General features: G+C 41.9%; 1 protein-coding gene across 1 annotated transcript in view; it reads left to right on the plus strand.

Moving 5' to 3' along the window:
• Positions 1–14,748: 14,748 nt before the first annotated feature.
• CNIH3 (cornichon family AMPA receptor auxiliary protein 3) overlaps positions 14,749–23,122 on the plus strand; it is a 98,681-nt gene continuing 90,307 nt past the window's right edge. Inside the window, exon 1 of the mRNA XM_066594466.1 lies at positions 14,749–15,091. Coding sequence (XP_066450563.1) covers positions 15,011–15,091 — 81 coding nt within the window. The 5' untranslated portion in view covers positions 14,749–15,010. The remainder of the gene's footprint in view (positions 15,092–23,122) is intronic.

The following is a 23,122-nucleotide window of genomic DNA, read 5'->3' on the forward strand; positions in this document are numbered from 1 at the left end:
TCTTCTTTGATTTTAATAAAGAAAACATTAAGTTCAAGCTCATCCAAGATAAAAAATGTCCCATTGGACACCACCAGTCCACCATCAGGATTGGTGTGTGCTTACAGCATCTATCTATTTAGTAGACATTATCTGTTATAACCCATTTGTTATCCTGGAGAGATAACACTATCATTCACATTCCCTGTTATTAAGAATAACTGTGTTTACATGAGAACAAATTAAGCTATATTAAAAAGAAGCACGAGAATCAGAGTTGAATCCAAGATGGCGGTACATAGGGGGCAGTATTATAGTAGTTATATTCTTGTACATAGGGGGCAGTATTATAGTAGTTATATTCTTGTACATAGGGGGCAGTATTATAGTAGTTATATTCTTGTACATAGGGGGCAGTATTATAGTAGTTATATTCTTGTACATAGAGGCAGTATTATAGTAGTTATATTCTTGTACATAGGGGGCAGTATTATAGTAGTTATATTCTTGTACATAGGGGGCAGTATTATAGTAGTTATATTCTTGTACATAGAGGCAGTATTATAGTAGTTGTATTCCTGTACATAGGGGGCAGTATTATAGTAGTTATATTCTTGAACATAGGAGCAGTATTATAGTAGTTATATTCTTGTACATAGGGGGTAGTATTATAGTAGTTATATTCTTGTACATAGGGGGCAGTATTATAGTAGTTATATTCTTGTACATAGGGGGCACTATTATAGTAGTTATATTCTTGTACATAGGGGGCAGTATTATAGTAGTTATATTCTTGTACATAGGGGGCAGTATTATAGTAGTTATATTCTTGTACATAGGGGGCAGTATTATAGTAGTTATATTCTTGTACATAGAGGCAGTATTATAGTAGTTATATTCTTGTACATAGGGGGCAGTATTATAGTAGTTATATTCTTGTACATAGGGGGCAGTATTATAGTAGTTATATTCTTGTACATAGGGGGCAGTATTATAGTAGTTATATTCTTGTACATAGAGGCAGTATTATAGTAGTTATATTCTTGTACATAGGGGGCAGTATTATAGTAGTTATATTCTTGTACATAGGGGGCAGTATTATAGTAGTTATATTCTTGTACATAGAGGCAGTATTATAGTAGTTGTATTCCTGTACATAGGGGGCAGTATTATAGTAGTTATATTCTTGAACATAGGAGCAGTATTATAGTAGTTATATTCTTGTACATAGGGGGTAGTATTATAGTAGTTATATTCTTGTACATAGGGGGCAGTATTATAGTAGTTATATTCTTGTACATAGGGGGCACTATTATAGTAGTTATATTCTTGTACATAGGGGGCAGTATTATAGTAGTTATATTCTTGTACATAGGAGCCAGTATTATAGTAGTTATATTCCTGTACATAGGGAGCAGTATTATAGTAGTTATATTCTTGTACATAGGGGCAGTATTATAGTAGTTATTTTCTTGTGCATAGGTGAGTATTATGGTAGTTATATTCTTGTACATAGGAGTAATATTATAGTAGTTATATTCTTGTACATAGGGGGCAGTATTACAGTAGTTATATTCTTGTACATAGGAGCAGTATTATAGCAGTTATATTCTTGTACATAGGAGGACAGTATTATAGTAGTTATATTCTTGTACATAGAAGGCAGTATTATAGTAGTTATATTCTTGTACATAGGGGCAGTATTATAGTAGTTATATTCTTGTACATAGGAGGACAGTATTATAGTAGTTATATTCTTGTACATAGGGGGCAGTATTATAGTAGTTATATTCTTGTACATAGGGGGCAGTATTATGGTAGTTATATTCTTGTACATAGGGAGCAGTATTATAGTAGTTATATTCTTGTACATAGGAGCAGCATTACAGTAGTTGTATTTTTTTGTACGTAGGGGGCATTATTATAGTAATTATATTCTTGTACATAGGAGGCAGTATTATAGTAGTTATATTCTTGTACACAGGGGGCAGTATTATAGTAGTTATATTCTTGTACATAGGGGGCAGTATTATAGTAGTTATATTCTTGTACATAGGGGGCAGTATTATAGTAGGTATATTCTTGTACATAGGAGCAGTATTATAGTAGTTATATTCTTGTACATAGGGGCAGTATTATAGTAGTTATATTCTTGTACAGAGAAGCAGTATTATAGTAGTTATATTCTTGTACATAGGGGCAGTATTATAGTAGTTATATTCTTGTACATAGCGGGCAGTATTATAGTAGTTATATTCTTGTACATAGGGGGCAGTATTATAGTAGTTATATTCTTGTACATAGGGGGCAGTATTATAGTAGTTATATTCTTGTACATAGGAGGCAGTATTATAGTAGTTGTATTCTTGTACATAGCAGCAGTTGTTGTACATAGCATTATAATTGTTGTATTTTTGCACGTAGGGAGGACTATTATAGCAGTTATATTCTTGTATATAGGGGGGCAGTATTATAGTAGTTATATTCTTGTACATAGGGGCAGTATTATAGCATCTATATTCTTGTACATAGGGGGCAGTATTATAGTAGTTATATTCTTGTACATAGGGGGCAGTATTATGGCATCTATATTCTTGTACATAGGGGGCAGTATTATAGTAGTTATATTCTTGTACATAGGGGCAGTATTATAGCATCTATATTCTTGTACATAGGGGGCAGTATTATAGTAGTTATATTCTTGTACATAGGGGCAGTATTATAGTAGTTATATTCTTGTACATAGGGAGCAGTATTATAGTAGTTATATTCTTGTACATAGGAGCAGTATTATAGTAGTTATATTCTTGTAATAGGAGCAGTATTATAGTAGTTATATTCTTGTACATAGGAGGGGCAGTATTATAGTAGTTATATTCTTGTACATAGGGGGCAGTATTATAGTAGTAATATTCTTGTACATAGGAGCAGTATTATAGTAGTTATATTCTTGTACATAGGAGGCAGTATTATAGCAGTTATATTCTTCTACATATGGGGATATATTATAGTAGTTATATTCTTGTACATAGGGGGCAGTATTATAGTAGTTATATTCTTGTACATAGGGGAGTATTATGGTAGTTATATTCTTGTACATAGGGGGCATTATTATAGTAATTTTATTCTTGAACATAGGAGGACAGTATTATACTGGTTATATTCTTGTACATAGGGGGCAGTATTATAGTAGTTATATTCTTGTACATAGGGGGCCGTATTATAGTAGTTATATTCTTGTACATAGGGGTCAGTATTATAGTAGTTGTATTCTTGTACATAGGGGGCAGTATTATAGTAGGTATATTCTTGTACATAGGAGCAGTATTATAGTAGTTATATTCTTGTACATAGGGGCAGTATTATAGTAGTTATATTCCCTTACATAGGGGGCAGTATTATAGTAGTTATATTTTTGTACATAGGGGGCAGTATTATAGTAGTTATATTCTTGTACATAGGAGGCAGTATTATAGTAGTTGTATTCTTGTACATAGGGGGCAGTATTATAGTAGTTATATTCTTGTACATAGGGGACAGTATTATAGTAGTTATATTCTTGTACATAGGGGGCAGTATTATAGTAGTTATATTCTTGTACATAGGGGGCAGTATTATAGTAGTTATATTCTTGTACATAGGGGAGTATTATGGTAGTTATATTCTTGTACATAGGGGGCATTATTATAGTAATTATATTCTTGTACATAGGGGCAGTATTATAGTAGTTATATTCCCTTACATAGGGGGCAGTATTATAGTAGTTATATTCTTGTACATAGGGGGCAGTATTATAGTAGTTATATTCTTGTACATAGGGGGCAGTATTATAGTAGTTATATTCTTGTACATAGGGGGCAGTATTATAGTAGTTATATTCTTGTACATAGGGGCAGTATTATAGCATCTATATTCTTGTACATAGGGGGCAGTATTATAGTAGTTATATTCTTGTACATAGGAGCAGTATTATAGTAGTTATATTCTTGTACGTGGGAGCAGTATTATAGTAGTTATAATCTTGTACATAGGGGGCAGTATTATAGTAGTTATATTCTTGTAATAGGAGCAGTATCATTGTAGTTATATTCTTGTACATAGGAGGGGCAGTATTATAGTAGTTATATTCTTGTACATAGGGGGCAGTATTATAGTAGTAATATTCTTGTACATAGAGGGCAGTATTATAGCAGTTATATTCTTCTACATATGGGGATATATTATGGTAGTTATATTCTTGTACATAGTGGGCAGTATTATAGTAGTTTTATTCTTGTACATAGTGGGCAGTATTATAGTAGTTTTATTCTTGTATATAGAGGACAGTAGTATAGTAGTTATATTCCCTTACATAGGAGGGGCAGTATTATAGTAGTAATATTCTTGTACATAGAGGGCAGTATTATAGCAGTTATATTCTTCTACATATTGGGATATATTATAGTAGTTATATTCTTGTACATAGGGGGCAGTATTATAGTAGGTATATTCTTGTACATAGGAGCAGTATTATAGTAGTTATATTCTTGTACATAGGGGCAGTATTATAGTAGTTATATTCCCTTACATAGGGGGCAGTATTATAGTAGTTATATTCTTGTACATAGGGGGCAGTATTATAGTAGTTATATTCTTGTACATAGGAGGCAGTATTATAGTAGTTGTATTCTTGTACATAGGGGGCAGTATTATAGTAGTTATATTCTTGTACATAGTGGGCAGTATTATAGTAGTTATATTCTTGTACATAGGGGGCAGTATTATAGTAGTTATATTCTTGTACATAGGGGGCAGTATTATAGTAGTTATATTCTTGTACATAGGGGAGTATTATGGTAGTTATATTCTTGTACATAGGGGGCATTATTATAGTAATTATATTCTTGTACATAGGAGGACAGTATTATACTAGTTATATTCTTGTACATAGGGGGCAGTATTATAGTAGTTATATTCTTGTACATAGGGGGCAGTATTATAGTAGTTATATTCTTGTACATAGGGGGCAGTATTATAGTAGTTATATTCTTGTACATAGGGGGCAGTATTATAGTAGGTATATTCTTGTACATAGGAGCAGTGTTATAGTAGTTATATTCTTGTACATAGGGGCAGTATTATAGTAGTTATATTCCCTTACATAGGGGGCAGTATTATAGTAGTTATATTCTTGTACATAGGGGGCAGTATTATAGTTGTTATATTCTTGTACATAGGAGGCAGTATTATAGTAGTTGTATTCTTGTACATAGCAGCAGTTGTTGTACATAGCATTATAATTGTTGTATTTTTGCACGTAGGGAGGACTATTATAGCAGTTATAATCTTGTATATAGGGGGCAGTATTATAGTAGTTATATTCTTGTACATAGGGGCAGTATTATAGCATCTATATTCTTGTACATAGGGGGCAGTATTATAGTAGTTATATTCTTGTACATAGGAGCAGTATTATAGTAGTTATATTCTTGTACATGGGAGCAGTTTTATAGTAGTTATAATCTTGTACATAGGAGGCAGTATTATAGTAGTTATATTCTTGTACATAGGGGGCAGTATTATAGTAGTTGTATTCTTGTAATAGGAGCAGTATTATAGTAGTTATATTCTTTGACATAGGAGGCAGTATTATAGTAGTTATATTCTTGTACATAGGGGGCAGTATTATAGTAGTTATATTCTTGTACATAGGGGGCAGTATTATAGTAGTTATATTCTTGTACATAGGTGGCAGTATTATAGTAGTTATATTCTTGTACATAGGGGCAGTATTATAGTAGTTATATTCTTGTACATGGGGGGGGGCATTATTTCTGTGGTACTGTACTTACTGTCATAGTGAAATAATCCTGAGTCTTTATTTTGAGAAGAAGGAATCAGCGCTCCATTCATTTTGCTGTGCGGTAATACTGTATACCCAGCTGTTTGCATCTCTCTGCAATGTCAGGAAAAGCTGAAGTGGAATCTACCAAGGAACGTCTCTTGACTGATTAATACCATATGATTTAGATAATAGAATTACTTGGCATATCTGTAGAGTACAGGAAGGGCTTTAATTGCTGTACAGATAATAAACTGCTTGAAATATCTCATGTTCATTCATCCATACAACAGATCAGACTTTGCCATAGAGACTGGAGATTTAACTATTACCTTTCTACAGGTGTTTTGTGGTAATAACGTTCACCCTCATTCACTGCAATATCAGATATAACCCCAGGGCAGATGTAGCAGCCATGTTTTTCGAATTCTATTTGTGATCTTGCAGGCAAAAAAATCTGATATATTCCAGTTTTCATGCTGGTCGCTGGCGCACACCATAAACTGACATGTCTTCTTTGCTGTATCTCACTTTTCAGCTTTGCTATATAGACTGGAAAGGGTCAGTAGAGGCATCTCATTGTCATTAGACTTAATGACATGACAGATTTATTGTACTGCTTGGGGTCTAGATTAGGTAGATTGACACCATTATGTACTTCGCAGATCTGTTTCATAGTTTATGGCGCCTAGCAGACACCACTGGTGACCGATGAATTCCTTTATAGGTCAGTTTGGTGCAAAGACTAACTTCAACTTTGTTGACTACTCGGTGATCTAGTGCCGTACTCTTGTTTCACAGGCTGCTGGGCTATGTACACATTGAGAGTGGTTTGGAGAGAATTCCACAAAAGATAATGGCCTACCATTCTTCAGGACCCACGGAGGATGTGGGCAGATCTATGTGAATTCATAATAAGAACCATAGCAACTCTGTAGGACTGGCAAAAGTTGGCTGCCACTTTGGAAAGTGAGTCGGGGTATGCAGCGCATTGCTACTTATGGAGATATAGGGGGGCATTATTACTGAGGGTGGTACATGAGGCCATTATTATTGAGGGCAGGGGCGTAACTATAGAGGATGCAGGGGGTGCGGTTGCACCCGGGCCCAGGAGCCTTAGGGGGCCCATAAGGCCTCTCTTCTCCATATTCAGCCCAGTACTATGAATAAAGCATTATAGTTAGGGGTCCTATTTCAGGTTTTGCATTGGGGCCCATGAGCTTCAGGTTACGCCTCCGATTGAGGGGCATGTGGAGCAGGATTACTGAGGGATCAATATGGGGCTGTATTGCTGTGAGGATATCACTGAGGGACCCTATTACTGTGAGATGGTCACTGAGGGACCCTATTATTTTGAGAGGGTCACTGAGGGACATTATAACAGTGAGAGGGTCACTGAGGGACATTTACTGTAAGAGGGTCACTGTGGGGCAGTACTATTGTGAGAGGGTCACTGTGGGGCACTATTATTGTAATCACTAAGGGGTACTATAACTGTGAAGAGTCACTAAAGGGTACTGTTATTGTGAGGGGTCCCTAAGGAGCATTATTACTGTGAGGGAATTATTGTGGAGCACTATTACTGTGAGTGGTCACTAAGGGGCACTATTACTGTGAAGGGGTCACTAAGGGGCACTATTACTGTGAAGGGGTCACTAAGGGGCACTATTGCTGTGAAGGGGTCACTAAGGGGCACTATTACTGTGAAGGGGTCACTAAGGGGCACTATTACTGTGAAGGGGTCACTAAGGGGTACTATTACTGTAAAGGGGTCACTAAGGGGTACTATTAGGCTGGGTTCACATGGGACGGATTTGCTGTGGAAATTCTGTGCGGAATTTCTGTGTGGCAAATCCGCCCGCGGCTCCTAATCCTGGGATTATCAAGCTATGTGGACGAAATTTTGCAAAAATCTTGTCCACATGGGGCGGCCAATACGTCGCAGCAAAGCCGGGCGGAACCGGCGATGTGGCGCGGAATTGACAACCGCAGCATTTCAATTCTTTCTTTTTCCCATTGCGGCCTCACTTCTCTTTAAGGGGAGAGAAAGCCGCAATGGAATTCCCGCAACCATTCCTAAACCCGCGGCGAAATGCCACGGGTTTTAAAGCTGCGGCTCTCCTGCTGAAATCTCGCGGCTTTTTGGTGCGGCCAAGCCACAAGATTTTCGTCCCGTGGGAATCCAGCCTTAAAATGAGTGGTCACTAAGGGACATTATTACTTTGTGAGGGTCAATGTGGAGGACTGTTATCATGAGAGATTATCGTGGGACACTATTATTATAAGGGGATAAAAAGGGCATGCCTTAGTGTAAAAAGGGTGTAAAAAAGACTTTACTATGGGGCACATAGCGTGCGGCAAAAATGATCCCTCTTCATTGCTAAAAAGATGGATTACCACCTTTGCCAGTGCTGTCCTTCTTCACCGACCTTTTAGGGTTTGTTCAAACATGAAGGAAGTCCAATACTAGCGATTAGGGATTTATGAAGGTCTTTGTATTAGGCTCTGTGTGTGCTCCCTCCACACTATATAATGTACAGCGCTCCATTGTACATTGTCGCTATATACTGTAGCTGAGTCTGCTAATACTGTAAATTGAATAGATGTAATATAACATACAAACAGCAGATGGCGACATGCACACTACTGAATAAACGGGATCTGGGGGATCTGAATTCACTTCCAAGGATTCCCATATAAGATGTTTGGCCATTATATATGTACATGTATCAGGCGTAGAGTAAGAAACTCTCCCATAATCCCCGAAATCACTGCCACAAAACCACAATGACATGTAACAGACCTAAATCAGAATTCCCCAAAGGATAGGCCATCAATATCTGATCTGTGAGGGTCCAACTCTTCACCCCTGCCAATCAGCGGGGCGAGAGCTGCTTACGATGCTGGAATTTTCATAGCTGCACTTCTCCCATTGAACTCTAGCTGTATACAGAACTGAAGTAGTTAAGAGTGGGTCTCTGTGCGTATCCGGGTGGCACCAACATTGAATTCCAATCTAGGAGCAGCAGGAAGAAGTATGTGGGGTACATCACCCCTTATTATGGGTTATTGCCCACTGTAGCTCAGGAACATACTTTGAGTGATTTTTTTGGGGTGTTATATACCTCACTAAGGTCACACAATCCTGTTGATGTTCCTCACTACGGTGTCCATTCTGTAGTGTAGACCTAGTTGTAGTTCCGGTGCAGTAATAGTGCCCACATATGGCATCCCAGTACAGTGTTAGTCTTATGGGACCCTCTCACCGAGACTGTTACTCCCAGTATCCACATTTCTGTATAATTGTAGAATGAAGCCGCTCCGCAGGGGCGGAGCTTATGAAGAAGTGCCCTATAATTAGCATTTTTAGGAGAAGTTTTTGGTGTAGAGCTTAAAGTGTTCCTCATCCACAGATATAAAAGTCTGATAGGTACAGAATCCACCTCTGGGATCTACTCCTAACTCAGGCTATTTGGGGCCAGCTGTACGCGCAGGAGGAGATTTACAGCAACATCTGAGCAGGCCTCACTATGATATTCCTGTAACTCCCATAGAAGTCGATGGGAGTTACGGAAAGAGTATAGCAAAGCCGCGCTCAGCTGTTACTGTCCTGCCAGCCACTTCATATACAGCGATTTTGAACAGTCCTCTAAATGTACCATAAATTAGGCTTCTAATGTAGGGTGTATGTGGGAGGCGCACATGGCTCCTGAGCAACATCGTGACCACCATATAAATAAATTAACGAGGATATTTACTGGGTCGGAAACTGCCCAGGGACCCTTTGCATGTACGTTATATGGGCCCCTCTGCATGTACAGTATATGGACCCCTCTGTATGTACAGTATATGGACCCATTTCACCCCTGCAGTTTATGACAATCATATTATGAAGCTAGGGCAACATGGTAACGTGTCATTTGACATGAGACCTTGCGGCTAATGATCATCAATGGTGTTATATGGGGGACAGTATTAGTATTGGAGTGGGACTTACAAATGGGACCACAGTGAGCGACACTATGACTACTGGGGCCACCAATTGGGTCACTATTACTACTAGGGTCACTAATGGGGCAACTAAACACTTATTATTGGTGCCACTACTGAGGGCACCATTAATGCTGGGGCAACTAACTGAGCCACTATTACTACTGGGGCGACTAAGTGGCCCCAGTAGTAATAGCAGTCCAGTATAAATTACAAACGAGACCACTTTGAGCGACACTATGACTACTGGGGCCACTAACTGGGTCACTATTACTACTAGGGTCACTAATGGGGCCACTAAGCTGGACATTTATTATTGGTGCCACTACTGAGGGCACTATTAATGCTGGGGCCACTAACTGGGCCTCTATAACTACTGGGGCCACTAAGTGGAACATTTACTATTAGGGCCATTATTACTCAGTCACTTCAGACAAGTCTCAATGGTTCAAGTACGGGTGTCTTGTGTATTGGGGTTTTAAATGCCTTTAAAATGAGTGGGGGCGTTTTGGGCCTGGGGGCGAAGGGCGTGTGAGGCATTTTACACTTCGTCTCAAACTCTTGCCTGTCCCTCATGTAGAACTCTCTTCATACAACCCTAAATATTGCTGACAGTTTCCTTTGCATCTTTCCTGCCCTCTTCCTATTTTAAAGGGTTTAACAGGGTTTTTCAAGGACTAAAAAAATTCAGAGAGCGGTGCCACTACTCACCTGTTAAATGCCCTCCTGGTCCAGTTCAATCACTCTAAACTTTATTTATCTTTCTATTGACATACCTGTTTCCCTGAAAATAAGACATACCCTGAAAATAAGACATAACATGATTTTTCAGAATTTTTGAGGATGCAAAATGATTTTTCATTCTTTTTGAGGATGCTTGAAATATAAGCCCTACTCCAAAATTAAGCCCTGCTAACAGTTAATTAAAAAAGTCAATTTAAATAGTGTCCAGGCAGCTATACATGTAAAAAAGTTAAACCTTTTTGAACAAAAATTAATATAAGACACTGTCTTATTTTCAGGGAAACACGGGAGTTGTGTGAGGGCTCGTTTTTTGCAGACCGCGGTGCAGTTGCTTCTATTTTGGTATACATACAACTTTTTGATTGTTTTTTACTACATTTTTTTCTGGGGGATGGGGTGCCCAAAAAAGCGCAATTTTGGTGTTGTGTATTTTTTTCCCCAATGACATTCATCATGTGGGATAAATAAGACGTTACATTAATAGATCAGACTTTTTATGGATGCCAAATATGTTTTTGGACAAAAAAGAGATCACAGAAAGCGGCCATATACTTACTGATATCCTGATACAAGAGGGCCAGTGCCAGGGTGGTTCACCTATAGGGTACAGGGCAGCCCGCTGGATTGAAATATGACGTCGTTAATAGGTTGCAAGCCTGCATGGTGCACTACACATATCATGTGACCTGGCACCCTGTATATAATAAGCAGCCGCCCCCTGAATATAAGGAGGGTGTGTGAGTGACTCTTCATCAGTACCTTCACTGCTGCGATTGCTCCTCCATTTAGCAGTCTGGCTGTCTGCATGTTTGGGATGAGTTCATACATGGAGCCCTTTTGTATTAGTATATCAGTAAGTATTTGGCCGCTTTCCATTTTTTTTTTAATCTATATTTTCCTTTTCTGCAAGTATATTTTTGGGTTTATTTTGTCTTGACTTTCAATTATAAATTTGTGAAAAGGGTGTTTTTAAAAAAAACTTTAATAGCTTTTATTTTTTACTACTACTTAATAAAACTATGTTAAAGTCATTCTTACATTTTTATTTTTTTTTTTGTCCCCACAGGGGTCTTGAACTTGTGATCAATACCACAGTATTGCATTATACCACATGCTGAAAGGCAGTTTATCAAGCCAGACCCCAAGCTGCCATGTCAACCAAACAGCATCTTGTAATCGCATCATAGGGGAGCTATTAGGGACCCCAGAATACCGATCAGGGCATTTAACCCCTTAAGGACCAGGGTATTTTGGTCCTAAAGGACCACTTTTTCGGTATTTTACCCATGCGGTGGTTTTATTGTCCTATTTTTTTTTCCTTCAGCTAGCAAAATTATTTTTGCTGTGTTTTTTCCCCCCGTGACATATAGGGCTATTTTGTTTTCATCTTTTTCAATGACTTGTTTTTCTTAAAAAGCTAAAAAGAAGTTTTTAAAATATATAGTTGTTTTTTTTAATAAAATTAGTATATTTATGCTAAAGTACAGGAATGGGTTCTTCATTTGGTTTTAGACATTTTACAGAAAAAAAAACATTCCCCCAGTCACTGGCAGAGCTGATCAGGGCTCACTAGGACCCTGCAGCTCTGCTGTGACAGAGGGCACCCTGCGGTCACGGGATTGCCGGATTGCATAACTAACAGTTCCACTTTCACTTTTTAGTACGCAGTGCTCATTGAGCGCTATGTAGCCTGGAAAAGAGAAAGCAGAAGCGCTTAAAAACTGCTTCTCCCTTCTCCTCTGGGTCCTTGGCTGTGTCTGATAGCCGAGGACCTGACCTGCCCCTGCTTGATTGCAGGAGCAGAAGCTTTAATCCTGTGCTGTACTTCTGCTATCAGTCAGGATTAAAGCCTAGAGCCAAGCGCCGTATATTTACCGCCACCGTACAAACCTCGATCCCCCCTGCAATTGTACAGTACTTTGCAGTGGATTTTTCCGCTGGCTATGAGACTCCTAATGGAACCTCTGAAGCAGATGTGAATGGACCCTAAATAGTGTATTTTTTATTTTGCCTTTTGCCTTTTCTTCTTGGAGGAGCCTTTAGGTAGAGTCTTCAGTATCAAAAACGTCCCTGTAGGAACCTGCTAATAGAGGGATGCAACAGTATATAACCCCTCCTCTAGTATGCTGCTGCACCCCAGCAGCAGAGACTTCTCACTGATACATCCCATTCTGTTACATTGTATCACAGCAGATCTCTGAGGATACATATTATATGTGGATCATCCAGGAACTATACAGGGTGGAGTCAAAAAGCCGAATCCATTGTTATATCTCACTATTGTGTCCTGTATTGCAATAACAGTAGCATACTTGATTAGAAAGGCATGGATGCGCTACATGGTGGTATGGCACACGGGCTCCTGGGGCCTGGATTTCAATTTTGTGTTGTGGCCCCTATAAGATATAGAGAGTAAAACCTAAATTGCAAAGTTGAAGAGGAGTTTGTGAGAAGCAGAAATCTGCTGTCCGTTCCTTGTGGGCCCGACGCTATGACTGAAGTAGGGGAAGCGTCCTCGAAGTGGCCTCCTGCTACGATACGTGCATGGAGCCGTCCAACAGTGCAGTCCGGGGGCCGACGCCATCACTGCAGGGCCGTGTTCATGGACAGCGCTGATTCAGTGCAGATACAATGCTGATTACTAGGAAGGCCACGACCCAATCAGAAGATAATGCAAACTTCAGCGTGAACGTGTGTGTTGTAATTTGGCGCGATCGCCTCGTTGGACCGGTGTTCATTCCAGGGACTCAACATGGATCGGTACCTGAATCTCCTGCAGACAACGGCAGAGACTTCCTGGATGATCGGCCCCTATCGGAGCAGAAGGAGACCACTTCCAGTACACTGTCCTTACTTCAGTCATAGCAGCGGTCCCACAGGGCTTACAGAGATGTCTGCTTCTCACATGCTGCTCTTCAACTTTGTCATTGGGTTTATGCTCTCCCTCTTATAGGGGCCACAAAACAATTAAAAACCATGTTCTGGGGCCCCCAGGGGCCTGTGTGCCATACCATCATGTAGCTCATCCATTCTTTCCTATTCAAGTACGCTATTGTTATATTAATACAGGTCACCAGTAGGGCTAGATCCGGCTTTTTGACTACATCCTGTCTAACTTCTATCACCCCTGCATTATAGCATTCTCTCTTCTGGCTCCTTGCAGACCTGACTTGTCCAGGTCTTGTCTTGACATTCTTGGCACCTGCTGGGAAGTTCTCCTGCCCCTGGCATCACACACTGCTCCTTGCACCCCACACTACTCCTTGCTCCCCTGGCATCACACACTGCTCCTTGCACCCCACACTACTCCTTGCTCCCCTGGCATCACACACTACTCCTTGCTCCCCTGGCATCACACACTGCTCCTTGCACCCCTGGCACCCCACACTACTCCTTGCTCCCCTGGCATCACACACTGTTCCTTGCACCCCACAGTCCTCCTTGCTTCCCTGGCATCACACACTGCTCCTTGCACCCCACACTACTCCTTGCACCCCCAGATCACACGCTGCTCCTTGCACCCCACACTGCTCCTTGCTACCCTGGCATCACACACTGCTCCTTGCACCCCCGGCACCCCACACTACTCCTTGCTCCCCTGGCATCACACACTGCTCCTTGCACCCCCAGATCACACACTGCTCCTTGCACCCCCAGATCACACACTGCTATTTGCACCCCACACTACTCCTTGCTCCCCTGGCATCACACACTGCTCCTTGCACCCCCGGCACCCCACACTACTCCTTGCTCCCCTGGCATCACACACTGCTCCTTGCACCCCCAGATCACACACTGCTCCTTGCACCCCCAGATCACACACTGCTCTTTGCACGCCACACTACTCCTTGCTCCCCTGGCATCACACACTGCTCCTTGCACCCCCAGATCACACACTGCTCTTTGCACCCCCAGATCACAAACTACTCCTTGCACCCCCAGATCACAAACTACTCCTTGCTCCCCTGGCATCACACACTGCTCCTTGCACCCCTGGCACCCCACACTACTCCTTGCTCCCCTGGCATCACACACTGCTCCTTGCACCCCCAGATCACAAACTACTCCTTGCACCCCCAGATCACACGCTGCTCCTTGCTGCAGTCATATCTTCCTCAGCAGCACATGGAGTAAGTTGCTGGCAGCTCCTCCTTCACTTCTTCTCATTCTTCCTCCTCCCCTAGCAGAACACTTCATGCCCCCTGTATGGGCATCCAGTTCTCCACAAGTGTCCTGTGTGTGCTGGAGGGATGCAGGGCAGAAGCTGCAGCCTGGCACCGCGGTGCAGGAGAGTAGGTAACTCTGTGCCCATGTGTAGGGCATCATTCATCACCAGGAGGATTGCAGCGCTGGAGGATTAGTCTGGAGGACACTAATGCCCTGCGCAGGGACCTGGAGGTTGGAGGACACTTCCCTGGAGTCCTGGCTGCCCGGACTGCCCCTGATCTGGGGTAACTCTCATCATCCTGGGGCACCATGGCATTTACTTTCGCTGCCTTCTGCTACATGCTGTCCCTGGTCCTGTGCGCTGCTCTCATCTTCTTTGCTATTTGGCATGTAAGTTATGGGTATGGGGCACAGAGGGTGGTATATCCAGTAGTTATCTGTATAGGGGCTCGGGGGATGGTAGGGGCATCCAGGAGTTACGTGCATCGGGGCACAGAGAGTGGCAGGAATATATCCAAGCGTTATGTATATAGAGGATGGCAGAGGCATATTCAGTATTTATGAACAGTATATAGGAACATAAAGGGTGGCAGAGGCATCCAGTAATTGTGTATAAGAGTACAGAGGGTGGCAGGGACATCCATGTGTTGCATGTAAAGGGGCACAGAGGGTGGCAGGGATATCCAGGCGTTGTATGTAAAGGGGCATAAATGATGGCAGAGACACCCAGGAGTTGTGTGCATTGGCAGAGAGGGTAGCTGGGGCATCCAAGACTTATGTCTATACAGAGGGTGGTGAGAGTATATCCATGAGTTGTGTATAGTGGCACAGAGGATGACAGGAGCATCCAGTAGTTATGTGCGTATGGGGCACACAGGGTAGAAGGGGCATGCAGAAATTTTTATGGGGCACAGAGGATATCAGGGTATCCAGAGATTATGTATATAGGGGTACGTACGGTATATTCTGGTGTAACATGTATTGAGGCACAGAGAGTGGCAGGAGAACCCAGGTGTTGCATGTATAGGGGCAGAGGGTGGCAGGGACATCCAGGTGTTGCATGTATAGGGGCACAGAGGGTGGCAGCGGCACTCAGGTGTTGCATGTTTAGGGAACAGATGATGGCAGGGGCATCCGGGAGTTATGTGTACAGAGGCACAGAGGGTGGCGGTGGCATCCAGGAGCTATGTGTGTAGTGACACAGTGGGTGGTGGGGGCATCCATGAGTAATGGGTGTAGTGGCACAGAGGATGGTGGGGTCATCCAGGTGTTGCATGTATAGGGGCACAGAGGGTGGCAGCGGCACTCAGGTGTTGCATGTTTAGGGAACAGATGATGGCAGGGGCATCCGGGAGTTATGTGTACAGAGGCACAGAGGGTGGCGGTGGCATCCAGGAGCTATGTGTGTAGTGACACAGTGGGTGGTGGGGGCATCCATGAGTAATGGGTGTAGTGGCACAGAGGATGGTGGAGACATCCAGGTGTTGCACTTATAGGAGCACAAAGGGTGGCAGGGACATCCAAGTGTTGCATGTATAGGGGAACAGATGATGGCAGGGGCACCTAGGAATTATGTGTACAGAAGCACAGAAGGTGGCAGGGGCATCCAGGAGTTGCATGTCTCGGGGCACAAAGGGTGGCAGGGGCATCCAGGTGCTATGTGTACAGAGTGTGGTGAGAGTATATCCATGAGTTGTGCGTAGTGGCACAGAGGGTGGCAGGGGCATATCCAGTAGTTATGTGTACAGTAGCAGAGAGGGTGTCAGAGACATCCAGAGATTATAGATACAGGGACACAGAGGGATGTCGGGGTATTCGGGGGTTATGTCCATAATGGCACAAAGGTTGGCATCCAGGGATCATTCGTATGGAGACACAATGGGTGATAATGACATATCCAAGAGTTGTGTGTGTGTGTGTAGGGGCACAGAGGGTGTCATGCTATCCATAGATTATGTGCATTGGGCACAAAGGTGGGCATCTAGAAGTTATGGCTGTCTATAGGGGACGCAGAGGGTATCCGGACATATCACAGAGCATGGCAGGGGCAGATGCATCCTGGAATGTTTGCAAGGAGCACAGTCAGGCAGGTAGGACACATCAGGAATAAAGAGATGGGCACAGAATGAATCTGTCTTAATTACCAAACATTCTGGGACTTGTGGTTCCATAGACCGGGATTACTTTTAGGGTTTATGAAGTTCTGACATCCCTCTATTGTATCTCCTCTGTCCTGTCACTCACCTTCTCTGCAGTTTGTCATAGGCAGAAGGGCACGAGTGATAATATCTAGTGAGTGGCATTATACAAGTGGGCATCACACATGAGCTAGGGGCAGGTGGGATAATAGTGACACCCAGGTGTGACAGGTGCTGCTGTCATGCAGGGGTTAAGAAATAGCTGGTATGTATGCAACATGCTGGGAGTTGTAGTACCACCACAGCTGCCATGATGCCCTGGGCCATATTCACATAGCCAATATTCACCTGTGGGTTCTGTCCATGTCCAACACAGACAGAACTCGCACTCAAAATTAACCCATTCATTGAAAAATGCATTTCTTAGGTGATCATTTTTAGGGGATTCTTGTTTAAGAATCGCCCATTTTTTCTATTGCAGAAAAAAAAAATCTCCACATTTTTTGCTCTTGGCAGAACATGCGTGTGATGCAATCGCAGGCAGAAATGGCAGGTTTAGGAGTGCGATATTGGTCTGATAGGGTGTATTCACGCGGACCGGCGCGATATCGGTGCAAGAAACTCAGACTGATATCTCACATGTAGATCTAAGATATTCCCTGCGATTGTGATGTGTCTTACGAGAAAAAATGCATCACCTCACGCTACCAAATATGCGATTATTACGTGCGTTGATAGGCGCATGAAAAATTGCATGTTAGGTTGTATCTATAGGAAAAATAAAGATCGCATCACACCCGCACGAAAATCACATCTGCATGCAAGGCCGATTTTAATTTTTTTTACTGCTCCCATAAAATAGAATGGGTGATATCGCCCAAAAAATAGCGCAATGCGATTTTTGGCTTGTCCATGCAAAATGATGAGCAAGTTTTCCGTGATATCGCTGAAAACTGGAACATGCTGCAGTTTTTCCATCTCGCATCACTGTGAGAGGCAAAATGTCCATGTAAATTAACCCTTTGGAAACAGGAAGTTAATGTATCACGAATTCTGTGCGTTGTGTAAATAAGCCCTAAATTATGCATGGAGGCATACAGGTTCCATGTGATATCCTGCGGCATATCGCTCCATATTTGGTGTAGCTCAGCCTCTGGATCGTGTAAACTCGTAGGGTGTGGAAGTTGGCGTCCCAGATGGTCCCATACATGTTGTATTGGTGATAAATCTGGCAACCGGGCAGCCGCAGAAGTGTGAGAATGTTGTGGGGGCTCCTGTGACCCCCTTGTGTGTGTGGTTGAACATTATCCTGCTGGAAGCCGCCATGAGAGGAACACATGTGGCTGCAGGATGTCCTGAACATATCGCGGAGCTGTCATTGTCCCTCGTACCACTACTAGGGGGGACCGACTGTCATATGTGATGGCCTCCCAGACCATCACTCCAGCAGGGGGCAGTGTGCCGCTCCACAGCAAAGGCAGGTCTGAGCCGCTCACCCCGAGGTCTCCAGACTTGAACACAGCCGTCGTCAGCGCCCAAACTAAACCTGGATTAATCGCTGAAGACACCCGTTTCCCCTCCGCAGCATCCAGTTTCATCGTTCACGACATTACTGCAAATGGAGGTGACGATGGGGGTCAGAGGTCGTACATGTAATAGGTCAGAGGTCGTACATGTAATGAGGGCCGTGAGACCAAATGTCCTTGAGCCAAGTGCCTGGAAATGGTTCCGACAGACACAGGAGTGTAACAATGGCGCCCCCTGTCTCTGGATGGCGGACAATGAAACAGTTGGAGCTGCTGGTGCTTGTCAGAGGATCATGCACTTCTCTACTGGTGGTCTTTCAGGGGTCCTGAGCCCGGTCACCTTGTGTGCCCCCATCCACTGGTCCCAACACCTCCTAACAGTCTGGTCAGATGCTCCTCTCCACTGGTGGTCTGTAGGGGGCGTCCTGAGCCCGGTCACCTTGTGTGCCATCATCCACTGATCCCAACACCCCCTAACAGTCTGGTCAGACGCTCCTCTCCACTGGTGGTCTGTAAGGGGCCTCCTGAGCCCGGTCACCTTGTATGCCCCCATCCACTGGTCCCAACACCTCCTAACAGTCTGGTCAGAACGGCCCGATGGGGGACAATTCATCGCTACGACCATCCAGCTTCTCACATCCCAATAATGCGCCCCTCTCAGACTCTGGTAACGGGGTGAAATCTCTTCTCTGTGTCGTAGAGACGTCTAGTGGTCAACAAGCTCTACACAAGCGGAAGAAGAGGTCACTACACACAAGGAGCCTCCGAGAGCCTCTTATAGGCCAAGGGGGGAAGCACTTATAGGGCCTCCGGTGACAAGACCGTCCATCTAATCACCACAATTCTCATCATTTACAGATCTGCCTGAGATGGAACCGCATGCCAAGTGCTGCAGCAAAACGACAGCTTCTTCTGGGGGCCGGAGTGTTTTGGTTTTTTCCCCACAAAGAGTGTATTTGTAAGGAGAAGCTGCTGACATTCAGTTGCACAATCCTTCCACCGCCTCATTGTGGAACCGCTCAGTATGTGTAGTAGTAATAACTAGGGGACGGCATGCAACAGAGATCTAAGAAAAGATGCTCCAAAACTGCTAATTCATGCAGAATACAGGAATTTACTAAAATAGACACATGAGGAGAGCAGCCAGCAACTATGTGAGTGGGAAGGAAGACATTAGGAAAGCTGTGAAATATCACTCAGGTTATCGGAGAGGTTAAAGGAAACGTCACAGGAGAATGTGGAAGACCAGGAGGTCCTTGTGACTAGCACAGAGCCACAGAGCCAACCTCAAGGAGCCCCACCATATGTTTTTACGAGCCACAGCTCCTCCCTTGTACATGAATGTTTCTCTTGTATTACAAACTATATTAGTGAAGTAGAGCCGCGATGCCACACAAACTGCTTGACGAAGACCTCCATATAGGTCGAAACGTTGCAGCAACTTGTACTGCTGGAGAAATAAGCCGCCTGCAGACGGCCGGGTCGGATCACACTGTGGGAATTCTCGCAGCAGGATGCGGACTCCTGCCCCTGCACAGCCCTGCGGCTCACCCGCTCCCGGCGTCTTCTCTCTGTACTATGTGCCAGCTGGCACATGCGCAGGGTGGAGCATGCCCGTCACCAGTGACATATCTGTGCAGGCCTCTGCGAGACCCACGCAGAAATAAAACATGCCATTATTTGTTTTTCGTGCATGTTTTCACGCGGACAAACCGTGGCCGTCTGCATAGGATTGTATAATCTAATGCAATCCAATGGCGGTGAGCACAGGTGGAAATTCTGCCGCGGGATTTCTCGCAGAATTTCCGTCCATGCCCTCTGCTATTGGATAATCCTGCAGCAGTATTTCCGCCCATGTGCAGGGGGCCATGAAGTAGCTGATTTTATATTAATGCTCAGTCCCTGAGTGCTGATCTTTTTTCTTCCTCTTCTTATGGATGCCACACATAACTGTGTCCAATAATACTAGCATGACTTCCACCGCTGAGCAGTATAATACCGTAGTAGCTATATTCTTGTACATAGGGGGCAGTATTATAGTAGTTATATTCTTGTACATAGGGGCAGTATTATAGTAGTTATATTCTTGTACATAGGGGGCAGTATTATAGTAGTTATATTCTTGTACATAGGGAGCAGTATTATAGTAGTTATAGTCTTGTACATAGGGGGCAGCATTATAGTAGTTATATTCTTGTACATAGGAGCAGTATTATATTAGTTATATTCTTGTACATAAGGGGCAGTATTATAGTAGTTATATTCTTGTACATAGGGGGCAGTATTATAGTAGTTATATTCTTGTACATAGGGGGCAGTATTACAGTAGTTATATTCTTGTACAGAGGAGCAGTATTATAGTAGTTATATTCTTGTACATAGGGGGCAGTATTATAGTAGTTATATTCTTGTACATAGGGGGCCGTATTATAGTAGTTATATTCTTGTACATAGGAGGCAGTATTATAGTAGTTATATTCTTGTACATAGGGGGCAGAATTATAGTAGTTATATTCTTGTACATAGGGGGCAGTATTATAGTAGTTATATTCTTGTACATAGGAGGCAGTATTATAGTAGTTATATTCTTGTACATAGGGGGCAGTATTATAGTAGTTATATTCTTGTACATAGGGGGCAGTATTATAGTAGTTATATTCTTGTACATAGGGGGCAGTATTATAGTAGTTATATTCTTGTACATAGGAGGCCGTATTATAGTAGTTATATTCTTGTACATAGGAGCAGTATTATAGTAGTTATATTCTTGTACATAGGAGCAGTATTATAGTAGTTATATTCTTGTACATAGGGGGCAGTATTATAGTAGTTATATTCTTGTACATAGGGGGCAGTATTATAGTAGTTATATTCTTGTACATAGGAGGCAGTATTATAGTAGTTATAATCTTGTACATAGGGGGCAGTATTATAGTAGTTATATTCTTGTACATAGGGGGCAGTATTATAGTAGTTATATTCTTGTACAGAGAAGCAGTATTATAGTAGTTATATTCTTGTACATAGGGGGCAGTATTATAGTAGTTATATTCTTGTACAGAGAAGCAGTATTATAGTAGTTATATTCTTGTACATAGGGGGCAGTATTATAGTAGTTATATTGTTGTACATAGGAGACAGTATTATAGTAGTTATATTCTTGTACATAGGGGGCAGAATTATAGTAGTTATATTCTTGTACATAGGGGGCAGTATTATAGTAGTTATATTCTTGTACATAGGGGGCAGTATTATAGTAGTTATATTCTTGTACATAGGAGGCAGTATTATAGTAGTTATATTCTTGTACATAGGGGGCAGTATTATAGTAGTTATATTCTTGTACATAGGGGGCAGTATTATAGTAGTTATATTCTTGTACATAGGGGGCAGTATTATAGTAGTTATATTCTTGTACATAGGAGGCCGTATTATAGTAGTTATATTCTTGTACATAGGAGCAGTATTATAGTAGTTATATTCTTGTACATAGGGGGCAGTATTATAGTAGTTATATTCTTGTACATAGGAGCAGTATTATAGTAGTTATATTCTTGTACATAGGAGCAGTATTATAGTAGTTATATTCTTGTACATAGGGGGCAGTATTATAGTAGTTATATTCTTGTACATAGGGGGCAGTATTATAGTAGTTATATTCTTGTACATAGGAGGCAGTATTATAGTAGTTATATTCTTGTACATAGGGGGCAGTATTATAGTAGTTATATTCTTGTACATAGGGTGCAGTATTATAGTAGTTATATTCTTGTACAGAGAAGCAGTATTATAGTAGTTATATTCTTGTACATAGGGGCAGTATTATAGTAGTTATATTATTGTACAGAGGAGCAGTATTATAGTAGTTATATTCTTGTACATAGGGGCAGTATTATAGTAGTTATATTATTGTACAGAGGAGCAGTATTATAGTAGTTATATTCTTGTACATAGGAGCAGTATTATAGTAGTTATATTCTTGTACACAGGGGGCAGTATTATAGTAGTTATATTCTTGTACATAGGAGGCAGTATTATAGTAGTTATATTCTTGTACATAGGGGCAGTATTATAGTAGTTATATTCTTGTACATAGGAGGCAGTATTATAGTAGTTATATTCTTGTACATAGGGGCAGTATTATAATAGTGATATTCTTGTACATAGGGGGCAGTATTATAGTAGTTATATTCTTGTACATAGGGGGCAGAATTATAGTAGTTATATTCTTGTACATAGGGGGCAGTATTCTAGTAGTTATATTCTTGTACATAGCAGGCAGTATTCTAGTAGTTATATTCTTGTACATAGGGGGCAGTATTACAGTAGTTATATTCTTGTACATAGGGGGCCGTATTATAGCAGTTATAGTCTTGTACATAGGAGGCAGTATTATAGTAATTATATTCTTGTACATAGGGGGCAGTATTATAGTAGTTATATTCTTGTACATAGGGGGCAGTATTATAGTAGTTATATTCTTGTACATGGGGCAGTATTATAGTAGATATATTCTTGTACATAGGGGGCAGTATTATAGTAGTTATATTCTTGTACATAGGGGGCAGAATTATAGTAGTTATATTCTTGTACATAGGGGGCAGTATTATAGTAGTTATATTCTTGTACATAGGAGGCAGTATTATAGTAGTTATATTCTTGTACATAGGGGGCAGAATTATAGTAGTTATATTCTTGTACATAGGGGGCAGTATTTATAGTAGTTATATTCTTGTACATAGGAGGCAGTATTATAG

This window comes from Eleutherodactylus coqui, chromosome 3, assembly GCF_035609145.1.
Source record: "Eleutherodactylus coqui strain aEleCoq1 chromosome 3, aEleCoq1.hap1, whole genome shotgun sequence".
Taxonomy (NCBI): Eukaryota; Metazoa; Chordata; class Amphibia; order Anura; family Eleutherodactylidae; genus Eleutherodactylus; species Eleutherodactylus coqui.